Below are 17,806 nucleotides of genomic sequence, written 5' to 3'. Positions count from 1 at the left end.
CCAATCTGTTGTTTGGAGACAACTCCATTGCAAAAATGACCAAATCACAACATGGGTAAGTTTAAATAGCAACAAATTAGAATCACAATTCAACATTCTAATATAATGAGGAGTGTTTAAATAAGTATAAAGTTTACTTAAGTGGAGATAGCCAAAGAACTGTGGCCTAGATATCTGTAATTCTGCATGAAGAAAATGTTACAACTTCTTCATCTGAAAATCCTACTTTCAATTCTTTAATAGTTTATTAGTAGAAAGAAATGTTCAGTTTTTTAAAAATGTTACTTATTAGTTGTGATGGTCCTGTGTTACACTTCAAAGCTGAATACTGAATTTAGGCTTACATAGTTCCTCTGTAATTTGGGGTACTTAATAGGCTTAGTGTATTTTACTACATCATGTGATTACAAACATGACAGCTGTGGTCATTATTATTAGCTTAGAGCATTATCAGTTTGGTTATGTCTATTCATGTAAATTTCAAAACACTGTGAGTGCTTACAAAATTTCTGTCTTCTTTTAAAAAAGACATGGAAATGATAACCTTCCTAATTTTCAATGCAACTATAAATGAATTGTGATAAATAGGTATCTGAATAGGTAATCTGACCAAGAGACAGAAACATTTTGTAAGCTTTCAAGTCTGTTTCTGGTCAACGTAAAGCTAAAAAAAACAGTTGAAAAATACTATACCGCTTTTGAGAACAACTTCTTCCTTTGGTTGAGGCTTAGGTTCAGGAAGTAATTTGCGAACTTTCTTTTCAACTCCAGGCACTTAAAAGAATATGATTTCAAATTTTGAAGTGAATTCATATAAAAAGTAAATTTCAACAAGAAAAAGGTCTCTTTCAAAACTAGTTAACTGCAGTGCATAAGTAATAACGTTTGCTGCCTATAAATATCACAGAATTTAAAAGCAAATAATACACTTCAAGTTATTTCCTCTGCAAACATCTACATAGCCTTGTGACAAATTCCACTGCATTTATTACAAGCAAATATATTCATCTTAAGTGAGGGTAGAAGACGTTATTGTATATTGACTTTATGAGTCTTTGATCACATATAGGGTTCCTGACAGCATCTTTGCCCCAATCTACAATTATAGATTGTTCAAATCTATATTGGTGTCTCACGAACCATTAATTACATTAAAATGATACTGGTAAGTGTTAGTGTCAATATTCAATCTTCTCCACTGGTAAGAGAAGAAAGCCACGGGATCTGGCTGATGACCTTGATGTTGGGAAAGGGCCATTCTCATTTTCTTAACAGAAGAGAAATATCATTTCTCAAGATCTCCTTTTTGAAATTATACCTAAAATTATAAAACTATAGAATTTGAGAGCTGGTGTTGGAGTTCTTTTTAATGAATAAAAAAATGGTCTTTAGACTAAAAAGGGACCCAAGTCTAAGTTCATTCTATTTTGCATCTTCAGTGACTGTTGGGCACAGTTGAAGATATGTACAGCATGTATAATGTTTCTCCTCCTCCTCCTCTAGCCCCCTCAAAGATTTGAGTGGAAAAAAGAGAAACACTGGGTGCTTATTGAACCACCTTACGTCTCTACTCATGTCAATGAAAATCAATTTAATACATTATTTTGTATCACTTAACACCATATTTATTTAGTCATGTGAAATCTGAATTTTAGATATTTCTATAAAATTTCCTATTTGGTGCTTTAAACAAGATATTTGCAATTCACTAAATAGTTTTATTTTTTTAATGTGAAGATAACTTTGCATAACTACAAAATTTAAATACACAAAAGGTAAATATGTAAGCATTTCATTTTAAATGATTTTTTTCTGTCAAGTATGTTAAGTAAAATTTCACACCTAAACATTAAACTTTTTTAACCATGATAAATTGTGGTGACTTTCAATAGTATTTTAGGATTACTAATATTCTCAATGTAAAACCATTTTTATTGATCAAACCTGGAGAGACAACCACACATCTAATGAACATAAGGATGGCATATATCCTTTACTCACATGATGGACATAGTGGAAATACATCTTTGCATTTGTTTTTCCATATTATTTCATTTCAGGTACAGAACACACCATTGCAGCTATTATCTTTAAAGCTATTATATGTAATTACATGTCATTTGAATGTTTGAGTGGCTTTTCCTTGTCACTAGTTAACAGCCATTATCACATTATTTTGTAATCCCCATTTTATAAATCAGGAAATGTGTATTTAGAGGGGTGACTTCTCTAACATTACAGAGTGAATCAACAACAGATTCAGTTTCTGGGTCTGGATATGTTGATTACTTAAATAGAACACTGTTACCCATTATACTTACTAGAAAAGTTAATAATTTTATTTGTAACAGAAAATTTTCTAAAATTTATGATCCATTTATTTTCCTTTAGGGTCTAAGTTTAGATAGGGAAAATACTGTGTCAAGAGAAATAAATTTTGAAAAATGACCTGCAGCAATGAAGAATGTTCCCTAAAATGTGAGATCTGTACACCTGAAAGAATGTCTTGGAGTCAGTGACAAGAGAGTGACAGGAAAGGCCTGAGGAAATCTCTATGAGTCATCTCAGTAATACAGAAGGAGAGCGTGACTTATTTTTAGTGCTTATAACACTGGCTAAAATACTGTTGTTCAGGCGAAATTCTAAAGTTTTCTAATATTAACTCCCTGCATTTTAACCTAATATGGGTCCTGATACTAATTTCAGCTAGTCAGTAAAATGTGATATTTTTAAGTTTAGGAAAATGCAAGAAGACATATGTAGATGAGACAAAGATAAACAATATCTATCCACAAATGTATGAATTTGATGGGAGACAGAGGAAGCAACACTCATGAGCCAGGACCATAAAAGCTACAAAAATACAAGAAATAAATGAGATTACTCTGATTACTTAAAAGAAAGAAGAAAAAGAAAGAAAGAAAGAAAGAAAGAAAGAAAGAAAGAAAGAAAGAAAGAAAGAAAGAACATTCTAGAAGACAGGAAGAGCCAAAAGTCAGATGAAGGGATAATGCATATAAATGCATTTCCCAGACTGTGAAATACCTTTCAGAGGTTTAAGCTCCACTTTTTCTGGAACTTCAGGTTTTTCAGGAACTTTCTTCTTTGGAACAGCTTTAAAGAATATGATCTTAATTTTATTATTTGTATATTTAGACTAATCTGAAGCAAAATTTTAAATATGTGCGCTAAGAGTCAAAACCAAGCTTTTCTTACAACGAAATAGCATTAATAACAGCCAACAGCAGCCACCAAAGAACACACAAGACGCGCTTAAACCATGAAAACATTGCCTCTTTACTCTGACCTTGGGTTGTAGGTATAAGTCTGGTGGAGAAAGAAGATAATTTTTGTTCTTTGCAGGAGGAAGAAATATTCCTTTGAGTATAAATTTATATTAAGGGAAGTGTATTAAGTGTGCGTCTTCATGGACTATGAATCAACAGATGGGTAGTCTTAAAAGGAGCCCATTTTCTATGTCTGACTTAAAATACCAGAAGTTACCCCTACTGGTCAAGAGGAGTGAAGAGGGACAAGAATCATTATAAGCAGTATTACTCTGGAATATCCTGGCTTTGTACACGTGTAGGTGAGTATGGGAAAAGTGCTTATCTAAGATTATATGTAGATTATTTTAGGTTGAGAAATCTCATGACACTACAAATAAGACAACACTATATTACAATTAAAAGAATAATATGCTTTTGCCAGTTTATTTCAGTGTTTCAAGATGTTATTTTAAAAATTAAGTAATATTGCATCAGTTCAAAGAAATATCTAAATGCAAAAAGAATGAAGGGAAACTTAACAATGAGAAGAGATTCTGGATATCAAATGTATTCATAATCACTCTTTCTGGCTACACCGAGGACCACTACAGAACACAATTTGGCTTTTATTAAGTTGTGAAAGAAAAAAAAAGTAAGGGAGCAGTGACTTTCTATCATTCATATGCTTTCCTTTGATGGTATATGAGCACATATCAGCTATCAATGCCATAAATATATTATTTAGAATATGTTTTAAAGCGCGTGAAATTATTTAAGAACAGAGTTTTAAATTTGTTACTGCAACGTTAAAAATTTCATGCAAAGTTTTCTTATACATCCCAAATGCACAAGATCTCAAAGATATGCATGGCAATCACACTTTGAAACGAGGAAATCCTTTCTCCGTAAGAAAGTTAGTTGGACAGCGTCTGCATCCAGATTGCCAGGATGAAGCTAACCATGATACACTTTCTGTCAGGCATGACCAGACAAAGCACCCAAAGGCAGCAGAAAACACAGGTCTCTATGCAATTCCCACAGCCTGATTGTGTTTGCAAGCACACACTTTTAAAAGTAATACATTTCTTGCAAGCACCATTTCTGATGACTGAAAAGAAGTTTGAAGCAGGTTAATAAAATTTTGGTGTGGCGTTTTATACCTTTAAGTTGGAATATTTTCTCCTTCACATCTTCCTTAGGTGGAGCAGGAGGAGGTACTGCAGGCTTTGGTTTGAGTTTTGGTTTCTCGATAACCTTCTTTTCCGGTTCAGGTTCTTGAAAGAGTATTTCAGGAGTGTTAGTACATGTATATGTTAATTAGCAGGTGTGTAGATAGTATATTCAGTAGAAATTTAAACACATATGAAATAAAAGGTTTTCTTTTTAAGTTCTTATTAGTGTCCAACATAAAACATAAAACAGTATCCCACATAAAACACAAAAACATCAACATTGTGCACAGATGATGAGAAATACAGCAAAGGCACCAATAAAAACAAAGGAAGTATCCGTATATGCCACACTGACATGAGATCAACAGTACAAATGACAAGGATACATATGAATGAAATGCACACTTAAAAAAGAGTATCTTACATACAGATGCAAAGAGACTTACAGACTAACATAAAACATATATATGTATATGAAGATGAAGTCTATGATGATGAAGATAATCCAAGTAATTGAATACCTTGTATCGGTATTTCTTCTGGCTGTGGTTCAGGTTCAGGTTCTTCAGGCTCAATATACTTTTGAATTTCACGTTCTTTAAAGAATGTTGACAGAAGATATGAGGTTGTAAAGTTCTTCACAGAGACTCATACAAATTTCACACAGTTGCAAAGATTTTAGTCACAAAAACAAAAATATACAATTTGTACAGATTCACTTATATAGAAAAAGAGTTAAGGTTTCTGTTACACTAAAACATTCTATTAACTACTTTATTTGTTGTATGTTGATAGCAAATGAGATGACTTAAAATTTGATATGGGGTTATTGTTTGAGAATCCAATGCAATTATTCCAGTTTTGCTTTGTAAACTATCTTTGGGAATTTACAATTACTGTCAAGAATAAGCAAATTCAAGATTATATTCAAAAGAAGTATAACTATTTGAAAAATGAAGCAAACATATGCTGGAATGCTTCTGTATATAATTTTAAGAAAGAATGTCACCCTATGAATACTGTGTGTGTGTGTGTATGTATACACACACACACACACACACACACACATACACACATATATACCTTCAACAGGGGGAGTCACTTTTCTACCAATGGTTATGGATGCTTTTTCTTCATATATTATTTCCTCAGGAGACTCTTCAACTTAAAAAACACAGTGTTATATTTTAGACTCAATTCACAAGAGAATCCTGTAACTGCTAAGTTACAACATATCATCTTAGTTAGACTCAATAACATATTCTTCAGATGACCCCAAGATATCAACTTCAGGACATAAGACAGACAACAGATAAATACATAAGACCCATCTACAACCAAAGCAAGATGAAGACAATTGTCATCTTTCCAAGATTTATAGAGCAGCCATGTACCTTGGACAGGTGGAGCTTCTGGCTCTTCAGGAATAGGAATGGACACTTTCTTTTCTGGGACGATTTCCTTGGGCACTTGAGGCACTTTAAAGACATTGATTTTTTTTTTTTTTACTATTAAGAATTTAGAAGATGTGCAAGATTCTGCAAACAGCAGGCAAAGAATACAGGGGAAAGCACTTTATCTTATAAGACACTGTGGGGGGATATGGCTTTTCTGGACATTCCAATTTTATACACGAGTCTTCTCAGCCTTCTTCATTTACTTCTCTTCCTCTGTGTACCCTTAAGTGTCAGTGTTCTCCACTGGTCTAACTCTGAAGCCTTTACAAATCAGCTCTACATTCTTTAAGCAGTCACTCCTGTACCCGCAACTCTTGTGCCTCTCATTTCTAGATCTACATCTCCAGCTCTCTTTCCTAAGCTCCAAATGCATATTTCCACCTTCAGTATTTGAAAAGTGAAAAATATATTCATTATCTTCTAATATTAGTTAGGGACCCAATGAACCTCATGGATATCTAGCTACAATCCTTACAATCATCTTGGGTTCCTCTATTTCCCTAATTATTTTGATAATAGACACCAATTAGAGCTCCCATTTCTCTCACTCTTGTTCCATTTCTACCACCACCAATCTTGTCCAACTCTTAATGACCTTAATGAACTGCAGTGGCTCTTTACTATTATCACTGTCTTCCAGTAGCTGGAACTACTGCCAGTTATTTTTCTGAAGCTCAGCTCTTACTAATTGGTACACCTGCTTCAAAGCCTTTGAAGCTTCCTGTTGCCTACAGAATAGAGGACACATCTCATAGGGACATTCAAAGAACTCCAAAATATGACTCTCAGCTTTATATCCAGCCTGTCTTTCAAGATACACCACAACCAATCCATCCTCAAATTGCAAAAATTTATTTGACAGCCCTTGAACTTCCTAGACTCTTCTACCTCTGTGCCTTTTGATAAAATCTTCCCTTTGCCTAGGGGTGCCTGGGTGGCTTAGTCGGTTAAGCGTCTGACTTTGGCTCAGGTCATAATCTCACGGTTCATGGGTTGGAGCCCTGCTGCAGGCTCTGTGCTGACAGCTCAGAGCCTGGAGCCTGTTTTGGATTCTGTGTCTTTCCCCCCACCGCTCTCTCTCTCTGCCCCCGCTCTCTCTCTCTGCCCCTCCCGTCCCATCTCAAAAATAAATAAACGTTAAAAATATTTTTTGAAATATTCCCTTTGCCTAGAAAACCATTTTCTCAATGACTACAATGTAAAAATCCATCAAAACATAAAATGCTATTTCTTTCATACAGCTTTCCCTGATGCCTCTCTGCCCGAAGTTGATCTCCCTCGCTCTGTGCTTCTGTAACCCCTTATACTCTGTAGTTGTGGTCACTTCCTGTCTCGATAGGAGTTATTGCTGTGCTTTCTTCTCACTGCAGTTAAGGTGCTTGAAGACAGGATCAGATCTTATTTTCTTTTTTTCTAGTACACTGTTTTGTTAGTTATAAGACATTCAACAAAATATGCTCGATTGAGCTGTTCTACACCTTCAATCAGAGGAGGTCTTTTTCTACCACATGGACCACGTCATAGCACCACTGAATCTCCTTATGTTTGTTTTCCTGCTTATCTGTCTCATTTTTTCTCTTTGTCCTCATTACTTTCCCCTTTTTACCTGGGAAAAGTGGTTTTGCAAAAACGGCGGTATGTTTTGCTCTGGGCACTATTACTAAAATGCTCAGATGTGATTCAGAGAAATAGATATTGTTTCTTCACGGTAGGTACCTTTTTCTCGCAGGACTTCTGGTTTTTTGGTAACAGGTACAGGTTCCTTCTTTACTGGAACAAGTTTCTTGGGCACCTCAGGCACTTTGAAGATATTAGTTTTATTTGTAAAAAGATTTTTGGAAACATTTTACATGTTAAGAATAAAGAATCTATAATTAATGGAACGACATTAAAATTACTGAAAACAAAATCAGGACATTCTTGTCCTTAGTTATGCAACAAGGACAGATATCAAATTACTTTATAAAAATAATATCAATGATGACATGAATACCTTTAGCTGCTGGTATTTCTGGCTTCTTAACAGTTGGAACTTTCTTCACTGGGACAACTTTCTTTGCCATCTCAGGTACTTTAAAGATATTAGTAGCATTTAATAATATAAAATTTCAAGATGCAATATGTACACATTAATTTGATGAGTCTGTCCAACACACCAACATTTAGATAACAGTTACACACAGAATATAACACAATACGTAATAAAGAAAGAGTGTCACATTTAGACAGCACACAGAAAAGAAGCAAATATTGATTTCTTTTACTATAAGTACCTTTAGGAGGTGGAGCTTCTGGTTTCTTGATAACAGGAACTTTCTTCTCTGGAACAACCTTCTTTGGTTCTTCAGGCACTTGAAGGATAATAATTTCTTTTAGAGTCAAATGATTACAACGAAAGGCTTAACGTTAATGAATGAATGAAGAAGATCACACCTATTCCTTTGGTAGGCATATTGTAAAATTCTATAGCTTTTGGTGTGCAAATGACTTCAGGTTTTGCCAATGAAGTCAAATTTCAAATAAGAAGATAGAAGACTGGAATTTTATCTTAAAGAAGATATATAATCGATATAAAAATCAAAGGATGTATTTTCTTAGACAGTACAGGATCCTGCCTTGTACCTGTTGGTGGTGGCGCTTCTGGTTCCTCCTCTTCCACAACAGGAACTGGCTCTTCCTCTTCCACAACAGGAACTGGCTCTTCCTCTTCCACAACAGGAACTGGCTCTTCCTCTTCAGGAGCAATTTCCTCAGGTTCTTCATAGACTTAAAAAATATAGTTAATTTTAATTCCACGCGTGGAACAATATTCTAAAATGCACAAAGCACTGAACATAAGAACTAGTAACCTTGATTTCTTTCCATGTTTCAATTAATATCTTCTCTCATTTTTGTGAAGATGAAATCTATCTCATTTGCACTGACTTCTGTTTCTATTATCTGAATATTTGAAAAAGCCCTTTTGGTATTTAATGTCATTTATAGTCATCAGTTCTGTCCTCCTTTCTGTGCGTATGAGAGAAATTTTCATATAGCTTATGATGCCTATGATGCCCTATGTAGATGTTTCTGATTGATAACCCAAATCAGAGCTAATTAAGAATAATTAAGACAAATAACTAAAGGATAGAAAATGACCAAGAGATACTAGATTAGAAAAAAAGGAACAAGGCTTAAATTAGCAATTGTCATGAGTGGCAAGCTCATTAATGGTCTTACGTGTACCTTCTGGAGGAGGAGACTCTACTCTCTCAGGAACAGGAATGGCTGGTTCCTCTTCTAAGACAGGTTTCTTTGGTACCTCTGGCACTTTAAAGATATTAGTTAATTTTACTTCTAGGTAGTTGAGAAGTACAGTACATGGAATTTATACCACCTCTAGTTCATATCTAGGTCAAATAACCCAGAGACAAATCCAAGAACAAAATTTACAAGGCCAGTAATTTGTTCTGAGATCCACACAAAGCAGGGAGGAAAAGAGTGGCCTATTAAGATTAACAAAAACTCTTCCAGTGCTCAGAATAGATGCGTCAATTCTTTTTTTTAAACAATGGTGTTATTTAAGAACATTTAAACCCTAAAAACCCAGAACGGCAGGTTTGTAATTATGAATATTAGGTTTGACAAACAACAGGGTTTACTATAATAAGTGACTTTTAAAACAAAGAGCGAGTGTTTTCTGCAGAGTCTCATTAGTGACATGTACCTTTGGGTGGTGGGACTTCCGGCTTCTTGGGAACAGCAACTTTCTTTTCTGGAACAACTTCTTTTGGAACTTCGGGCACTTTAAAGATATTAGTATTTTAACATTAGGAAGAGTCACTAGTAAACATTCATCACATTTACATAGAACAAAATACTTTTTAAGAGTTCGAGGTTTTTTTTAAAAATTTTTTTTTCAACGTTTTTTATTTATTTTTGGGACAGAGAGAGACAGAGCATGAACGGGGGAGGGGCAGAGAGAGAGGGAGACACAGAATCCAGGCTCCGAGCCATCAGCCCAGAGCCTGACGCGGGGCTCGAACTCACGGACCGCGAGATCGTGACCTGGCTGAAGTCGGACGCTTAACCGACTGCGCCACCCAGGCGCCCCAAGAGTTCGAGGTTTTTATCCTCCATCAAATGGTAGACATGTACCTTTGGCAGGTGGGACTTCTGGTTTTTTGGGAACCACTAGAGGCACCTTCTTTTCAGGAACAACTTCCTTGGGTACCTTGGGCACTTTAAAAGATATTAGTCATTTTTAGCTCATAATTTCAATGACATATGGAAACCATTAAGTATAGCAGTGGAACCCAACACTTTAAAGACAGACATTTTTCTGTAGGAGGTTAGTGGCAATGAGAAATACCTTTCACTGGTGGTGGTTCAGGTTTTTTGGCAACGACAGCAGGTGGTTTCTTTTCTGGGACAGGTTTCTTGGGTGGCACTGTCACTAAAGATATTAGAATTTATTTTTTAGACTCAGTGAAGATAGATGAGAAATGACACAAAAGCTCAAAATGTCCAGCATCTTCAGGGCGAGAGGGGTGGAAAATTGGCTAAGGCAACCTAGCTGGCCAAGTACCTTTTGGGGGAGCGGCAGGCTCTGGCTCTTCCACAACTTCAGCTGGAGGCTCTTCCAGGGCAATTTCCTCAGGCTCCTCGTACACTTTAAAGACACAAGCTCATTTTAATGCAAGAATTGACTAAAGCATATGAATTGTTTTACAAAAAGATTTTTACAACACTAAGAAAACAGTGTTCTTTAAAAAAATACATATATACATATATACACATGTGTATAAATGATATATGTAAATATATACACGTGTGTATACATTTATATATATAGGTTTTGACAGTTTCATTATTACCTGCAGGAGGCGGACTTTCTGGTTTTGGAGGAATAACTTCAGGCACCTTCTTTTCCGGAACAGCTGCCTTTGGCACCTCGGGTACTTTAAAGATATTAGCATTTTCATGATTAGACAGAGTAGAGACAAGTGGACAGTATCAAACACAGTGGCATGGGGGTGACTACCTTTGGCTGGTGGGACTTCAGGCTTTTTAGGAGGTGCTACAGCCACTTTCTTTTCAGGGACAACTTCTTTGGGAGCCTCGGGCACTTAAAAGATATTAGCAAAATTACATTTAGTTGTTTATGAAGACCATTGGAACAAGATATTTTCAAGAGCAGAAGAGTGGTGTCTTTATAAGCCCAAGGTTGGTGACAAGTACCTTTAACAGGTGGTGGGACTTCGGGCTTTTTAGGAGGCGCCACAACCACTTTCTTTTCAGGGACCACTTCTTTGGGAGCCTCGGGCACTTAAAAGATATTAGCAAAATTACATTTAGTTGTTTATGAAGACCATTGGAACAAGATATTTTCAAGAGCAGAAGAGTGGTGTCTTTATAAGCCTAAGATCGGTGACAAGTACCTTTAACAGGTGGTGGGACTTCGGGCTTTTTAGGAGGCGCCACAACCACTTTCTTTTCAGGGACCACTTCTTTGGGAGCCTCGGGCACTTAAAAGATATTAGCAAAATTACATTTAGTTGTTTATGAAGACCATTGGAACAAGATATTTTCAAGAGCAGAAGAGTGGTGTCTTTATAAGCCTAAGATCGGTGACAAGTACCTTTAACAGGTGGTGGGACTTCAGGCTTTTCAGGAGGCGCCACAACCACTTTCTTTTCAGGGACCACTTCTTTGGGAGCCTCGGGCACTTAAAAGATATTAGCAAAATTACATTTAGTTGTTTATGAAGACCATTGGAACAAGATATTTTCAAGAGCAGAAGAGTGGTGTCTTTATAAGCCCAAGGTTGGTGACAAGTACCTTTAACAGGTGGTGGGACTTCGGGCTTTTTAGGAGGCGCCACAACCACTTTCTTTTCAGGGACCACTTCTTTGGGAGCCTCGGGCACTTAAAAGATATTAGCAAAATTTCACTTAGTTGTTTATGAAGACCATTGGAACAAGATATTTTCAAGAGCAGAAGAGTGGTGTCTTTATAAGCCTAAGATCGGTGACAAGTACCTTTAACAGGTGGTGGGACTTCGGGCTTTTTAGGAGGCGCCACAACCACTTTCTTTTCAGGGACCACTTCTTTGGGAGCCTCGGGCACTTAAAAGATATTAGCAAAATTACATTTAGTTGTTTATGAAGACCATTGGAACAAGATATTTTCAAGAGCAGAAGAGTGGTGTCTTTATAAGCCCAAGGTTGGTGACAAGTACCTTTAACAGGTGGTGGGACTTCGGGCTTTTTAGGAGGCGCCACAACCACTTTCTTTTCAGGGACAACTTCTTTGGGAGCCTCGGGCACTTAAAAGATATTAGCAAAATTTCACTTAGTTGTTTATGAAGACCATTGGAACAAGATATTTTCAAGAGCAGAAGAGTGGTGTCTTTATAAGCCCAAGGTTGGTGACAAGTACCTTTAACAGGTGGTGGGACTTCAGGCTTTTCAGGAGGCGCCACAACCACTTTCTTTTCAGGGACAACTTCTTTGGGAGCCTCAGGCACTTAAAAGATATTAGCAAAATTACATTTAGTTGTTATGAAGACCATTGGAACAAGATATTTTCAAGAGCAGAAGAGTGATGCCTCAGGTCGGTGACAAATACCTTTAACAGGTGGTGGGACTTCAGGCTTTTTAGGAGGCACCACAACCACTTTCTTTTCAGGGACAACTTCTTTGGGAGCCTCAGGCACTTAATAGATATTAGCAAAATTACAATTAGTTGTTATGAAGACCATTGGAACAAGATATTTTCAAGAGCAGAAGAGTGATGCCTAAGGTCGGTGACAAATACCTTCAACAGGTGGTGGGACTTCAGGCTTTTTAGGAGGCACCACTGGTGCTTTCTTTTCAGGGACAATTTCCTGAGGAACTTCAGGCACTTAAAAGATATTAGTAAAATTACATTTAGTTGTTTATGAAGACCATTGGAACAAGATATTTTCAAGAGCAGAAGAGTGGTGTCTTTATAAGCCTAAGGTTGGTGACAAGTACCTTTAACAGGTGGTGGGACTTCGGCCTTTTTAGGAGGCACTACTGGTGCTTTCTTTTCAGGAACAATTTCTTGAGGAACTTCAGGCACTTAGAAGATATTAGTAAAATTACAATTAGGAGTTATGAAGACCACTGGAATAAGATATTTTTAAGAGCGGAAAAGTTGGTCTTTTTAAGCCTAAGGTTGGTGACAAATACCTTTAACAGGTGGGATTTCGGGCTTTTTAGGAGGCGTCACAGCCACTTTCTTTTCAGGGACAACTTCTTTGGGAGCCTCGGGCACTTAAGAGATATTAGTAAAAATTACCCTTAGGAGTTATGAGACTGCTAAAACAAAATATTTTCAAAAGCAGAAGGGTTATATCTTCTGAAGTCTAAGGTGAGTGACAAGTACCTGGAACAGGTGCAACTTCCAGCTTTTTAGGAGGCACCACTGGTGCTTTCTTTTCAGGGACAACTTCTTGAAGAGCTTCAGGCACTTAAAAGATATTAGTAGTTTTACATTTAGATTAATGAAGACAGTGGACTAAAAATATTTCCAAGAGTAGGACAGGTATTTCTTCTGTAGATAAGGATAGGAGTGAAAAATACCTGAAACCGGTGGGGCTTCTGGTTTTTTGGGTGGTACTCTGGGGAATTTCTGTTCTGGAACAACTTCTTGAGGAACTTCAGGCACTTGAAAGATATTAGTAGTATTAAACGAGTAGTTAATGATGAGCTATAGGCTAAAATTATTCTCAAGAATAGAAGAGATATTTCTTCTTCCTAATAAAGTCAGGGCTAATATGTACCTGTGACAGGTGGGGCGTCTGGTTTTTTGGGTGGTGCCCTGGGAATTATCTTTTCTGGGACAACTTCTTGAGCAACTTCAGGAACTTAAAAGATATTAGAATGTTTAGAATTTATGAATGATGAAGGCCTATATTACAATGATTGTGAAGAATACAAGACAATAGTTTTTCTTCTTAACAGGGCAGTGGGAATAAATACCTTCAGCAGGTGGGGCTTCTGGTTTTTTGGGTACAACCACAGATATTTTCTTTTCAGGTAAAACTTCTTTAGGAGCTTCGAGAGCTTTGAAGATATTAGTATCTTTTAGTAAGAGATTATAAAAGTGGAATACCGACAACACATTTATCCAAGCAAAGACAATTCATGGACTGGCAGACATGTCTATACACACTTTTCCCAGCCCCCTGGAATAGGTGACCAACAACATGGAAGGATAAATACCTTTAGCAGGTGGAGCTTCTGGCTTTTTAGGAGGAGCCACAGGTACTTTCTTCTCAGGGATGACTTTCTTTGGCGGCACCTCAGGCACTTCAAAGATATTGGTAATTTGTGTTTAGAAAAGATGAAAAAAATTGGTGACTGTACCATGTAATTATACACTAAGATATTTTGGTTAACTCCTGACTTTATTTTCCTTAGAATTATATCACCTTTATGCTGTGGTATTTACATATATAATTTTCTAGCTAAAATTATAGTTGTTTTCTTTTCCTAGTATGTATAGCTTTGACATTACCTGCAGGGGGTGGACTTTCCGGTTTGGGAGGAATAACTTCAGGCACCTTCTTTTCCGGAACAGCTGCCTTCGGCACCTCGGGTACTTTAAAGATATTAGTATTTTCATGATTAGACAGAGTAGAGAAAAAAATGGACAGTATCAAATACAGTGGCATGGGGGTGACTACCTTTGGCTGGTGGGACTTCAGGCTTTTTAGGAGGTGCTACAGCCACTTTCTTTTCAGGAACAACTTCTTTGGGAGCCTCAGGCACTTAAAAATATTAGCAAAATTACAATCAGTTGTTATGAAGACCATTGGAACAAGATATTTTCAAGAGCAAAAGAGTGATATGTCTTTATAAGCCTAAGATCAGTGACAAGTACCTTTAACAGGTGGTGGGACTTCGGGCTTTTTAGGAGGCGCCACAACCACTTTCTTTTCAGGGACAACTTCTTTGGGAGCCTCGGGCACTTAAAAGATATTAGCAAAATTTCACTTAGGAGTTATGAAGACCAATGGAACAAGATATTTTCAAGAGCAGAAGAGTGATGTCTTTACAAGCCTAAGGCCAGTGACAAATACCTTTGACAGGTGGGACTTCGGGCTTTTTAGGAGGCACCACTGGTGCTTTCTTTTCAGGGACAATTTCTTGAGGAACTTCGGGCACTTAAAAGATATTAGTAAAATTACATGTAGGCATTGTGAGACCGCTAGAACAAAATATTTCCAAGAACAGAAGAGTTGTATCTTTTTAAACCTAAGGTTAGTGACAACTACCTTTAACAGATGGGACTTTGGGCTTTTTAGGAGGCGCCACAGCCATTTTCTTTTCAGGGACAACTTCTTTGGGAGCCTCTGGTACTTTGAAGATATTAGTAAATTTACATGTGAGTCACAAGAATCAACACAGACAAGAACTTTCAAGTCCAGTAACTTTCAACTTCCAATTGCCCTCCCTACCCCACCTTAAAGAGTGGTTTAGAATGTACCTTTGACAGGTACGACTTCAGGCTTTTGGGGAGGATACACTTTCTTTTCTGGGACAACTTCTTTGGGAGCCTCTGGCACTTTAAAGATATTAATATTTTTACATTTAGGAGTTATAAGAATCAGGACAAACAGGAAACACATTTACACAGGAAAAGACATTTTCCCCAAATTCTAAGCTTCTAGCAACATATACCTTCATCACGAAGAACTTCAGGCTTTTTGTGAGGAACCACATATGTTTTCTCTTCAGGAACAATTTCTTGGGGAGCTTCCCGTACTTTAAGAAATTAGTATTTTAATATTTAGTGTTATGAAGATCACTAGGAACAGCAAAATATTTTCAAGACTACAAGAGCTATTTCTTCTTCAGCTTGAGGGCATGGTAATTTGTACCTTTAACTGAAGGAGGTTCTCTTTTTTTGGAAGGGACTCTCTTTGCAGGAACAGCTTCTTGAGGAGCTTCAGGCACTTTAAAGATATTAGTATTTCACATTTAAAGATTTAAAATTGTTAGTGAAAACAGTAACCACAATAAGTTAGCAAATGTAGTTTTCTAGAAGTCTCTTCTTTGCCTGTCCATTCTTGAGAAGAGGCCTTCCCTAGCACCTGGCATAGTTCCTGTGACACTGTGGACCCTCCTCACTAAGTATTTGTTGAATGAATACTCCTAGTAGAAGAGGTTTCTGTTTTAATAGGAACACCTGCAAATATTTGCTTCTGAGAGGGAACTTTGGGCGCAGCTTCAGATGCTTGAAAGATATTTGTATTTTTATGTTTATGTGTTACGAAGGACATTAGAAAAACATGGTTTTAGGAGCTGAGGACATTTCATCTCTTCTTCAGAATCTGTTCACAGGTATCACATACCTTTTACAGGCAGAGATTCTGGCTCTTTAGGAACATCTTCAGATACTTGCATCTCAGGAGCAACTTCTTCCATAGCTTCTGGTGCTTTGAAGATATTAGTATCATACTTAGAGGTTAAGGGATCAGTGAAGACACTAGTTAACTGACATTAGACATGAACTGAACCAAAGTGATATTTCTGGTTACATGGGTGCTTCTTTTAAAAGGTGGATGAGGTATAAAGTTTTGAAGAAAGGAATCAAGTCTTAATTGTCTTTGTTCATTATTTCCCAGCTCCCTACCACCATATACACCATTGACATTTATGAAATGAATGAAGGCAGGAATGATAGAATGAATGATACCTTTACTGGAAGGTGTTTCAATTTCAGGGGGAGCAGCCTTGGGTGTTTTCTTTACAGGGACAGCTTCTTGAAGTGATTCAGCCACTTTAAAGATATTAATGCATCATACTTTAGAGTGATGAAGAGTTTTATTCCTAATTCAACCTACAGGAACACCCCAGACTGGGGGCCCTCCCTGCTCCCCACATTGGATTTTTTAACGATGGTAAGAATACATACTTATTAGGAGCTGTTTTCTTGGTCACCTCAGGTACTGTCAATGTTAGTAATTTAATTTCTTGGAATGGTAGATGTATAGAAAATTAGATCATGGAAAATTAGCTTCAAGTGAGAAAAATTGATTTTGTATAACTAATGATGTACATTTATATATTAATTTGAGGAGAACAAAACAGTTTCTTTCTTATCTGGATTGGCCTCATTTTGTACCCCTACTTTAGGCACTTTAGAAAGGTGTTTGTTTTTCAAGCATGGGAGACAGGAGAATGACCTAAAGATCTAGACTGAAAAAATCAGGTCAAAGTGTTCAGATATTCTTTAAAGTACAGAATATCATGGATATTATAAAGAAACTGTTATGCTGGATGTCTTAAAACTTTCTCATATTTTGATTTATTTAAAACACTCAAAATGGAAAAATGTAGAACTCTTTAAAAATAAAAGACAATGAGAGGAGCAACTAAGTATTCAGTACAGAATTCCAACTTTAACTAGTTTTAACTGCCTTGGTTTTAGAAGGCTCTCAAGTGGAGAGGGTATTACAGGAAGAACTGCTGCTCAAAGTCATTGAACTTCATATTTTATTGTCTTTAAGTCATGGTTTTCCAAAAATATTTCTGTACTTAAGTCTTATGGGAAAATAATTATTTCAAATTAATATGCCTATTTTTAGTAGTAAGTTTATCTTAATAGAAGAGCAACTCTATTAAGCAGTTATATTCTGCGATTTCAACCCCATGGAGAGTTGAATTGCTGATTTATAGTCTACAGCCGAACACCTCTGTCATTTGATGGCACTGATGTCTGCTTTAAAGGGGGAGCTAAACCAATTCAATCTAGTTTCAGGGATATAAATATTTTAAGTGGTCTTGTGTAGATTTTTTCCAGCTATTCTGATTTTTTTCTTTTTTGGGAAACAATAATAGTATTAGTAATCCTACTGAAGAATCTATCTGGGTCTCATATAACATTATATGTA

The 17,806-nt window shown here is 36.6% G+C and overlaps 1 protein-coding gene across 1 annotated transcript in view; it reads right to left on the bottom strand.

Moving 5' to 3' along the window:
* TTN (titin) overlaps positions 1-17,806 on the bottom strand; it is a 277,219-nt gene that overhangs the window by 117,804 nt on the left and 141,609 nt on the right. Inside the window, exons 156-186 of the mRNA XM_053907301.1 lie at positions 14,990-15,073; positions 14,594-14,677; positions 14,425-14,508; positions 14,130-14,216; positions 13,887-13,970; positions 13,688-13,771; positions 13,488-13,571; positions 13,291-13,374; positions 13,095-13,178; positions 12,897-12,983; positions 12,697-12,783; positions 12,508-12,594; positions 12,319-12,405; positions 12,119-12,205; positions 11,919-12,005; positions 11,719-11,805; positions 11,519-11,605; positions 11,319-11,405; positions 11,119-11,205; positions 10,922-11,005; positions 10,755-10,838; positions 10,466-10,549; positions 10,250-10,333; positions 10,036-10,119; positions 9,605-9,682; positions 9,124-9,207; positions 8,521-8,664; positions 8,172-8,249; positions 4,430-4,543; positions 3,046-3,114; positions 694-774 (exon numbers count right to left, since the gene is read on the bottom strand). Of these exons, the coding sequence (XP_053763276.1) occupies positions 694-774; positions 3,046-3,114; positions 4,430-4,543; positions 8,172-8,249; positions 8,521-8,664; positions 9,124-9,207; positions 9,605-9,682; positions 10,036-10,119; positions 10,250-10,333; positions 10,466-10,549; positions 10,755-10,838; positions 10,922-11,005; positions 11,119-11,205; positions 11,319-11,405; positions 11,519-11,605; positions 11,719-11,805; positions 11,919-12,005; positions 12,119-12,205; positions 12,319-12,405; positions 12,508-12,594; positions 12,697-12,783; positions 12,897-12,983; positions 13,095-13,178; positions 13,291-13,374; positions 13,488-13,571; positions 13,688-13,771; positions 13,887-13,970; positions 14,130-14,216; positions 14,425-14,508; positions 14,594-14,677; positions 14,990-15,073 (2,697 nt within the window). The remainder of the gene's footprint in view (positions 1-693; positions 775-3,045; positions 3,115-4,429; positions 4,544-8,171; positions 8,250-8,520; positions 8,665-9,123; positions 9,208-9,604; positions 9,683-10,035; positions 10,120-10,249; positions 10,334-10,465; positions 10,550-10,754; positions 10,839-10,921; positions 11,006-11,118; positions 11,206-11,318; positions 11,406-11,518; positions 11,606-11,718; positions 11,806-11,918; positions 12,006-12,118; positions 12,206-12,318; positions 12,406-12,507; positions 12,595-12,696; positions 12,784-12,896; positions 12,984-13,094; positions 13,179-13,290; positions 13,375-13,487; positions 13,572-13,687; positions 13,772-13,886; positions 13,971-14,129; positions 14,217-14,424; positions 14,509-14,593; positions 14,678-14,989; positions 15,074-17,806) is intronic.

This window comes from Panthera pardus, unplaced genomic scaffold, assembly GCF_024362965.1.
Source record: "Panthera pardus isolate Hobbes unplaced genomic scaffold, ASM2436296v1 HiC_scaffold_10, whole genome shotgun sequence".
Taxonomy (NCBI): domain Eukaryota; kingdom Metazoa; phylum Chordata; class Mammalia; order Carnivora; family Felidae; genus Panthera; species Panthera pardus.
Note: the sequence above shows the minus strand (reverse complement) of the source record. Positions and strands in the feature narration are given on the sequence as shown.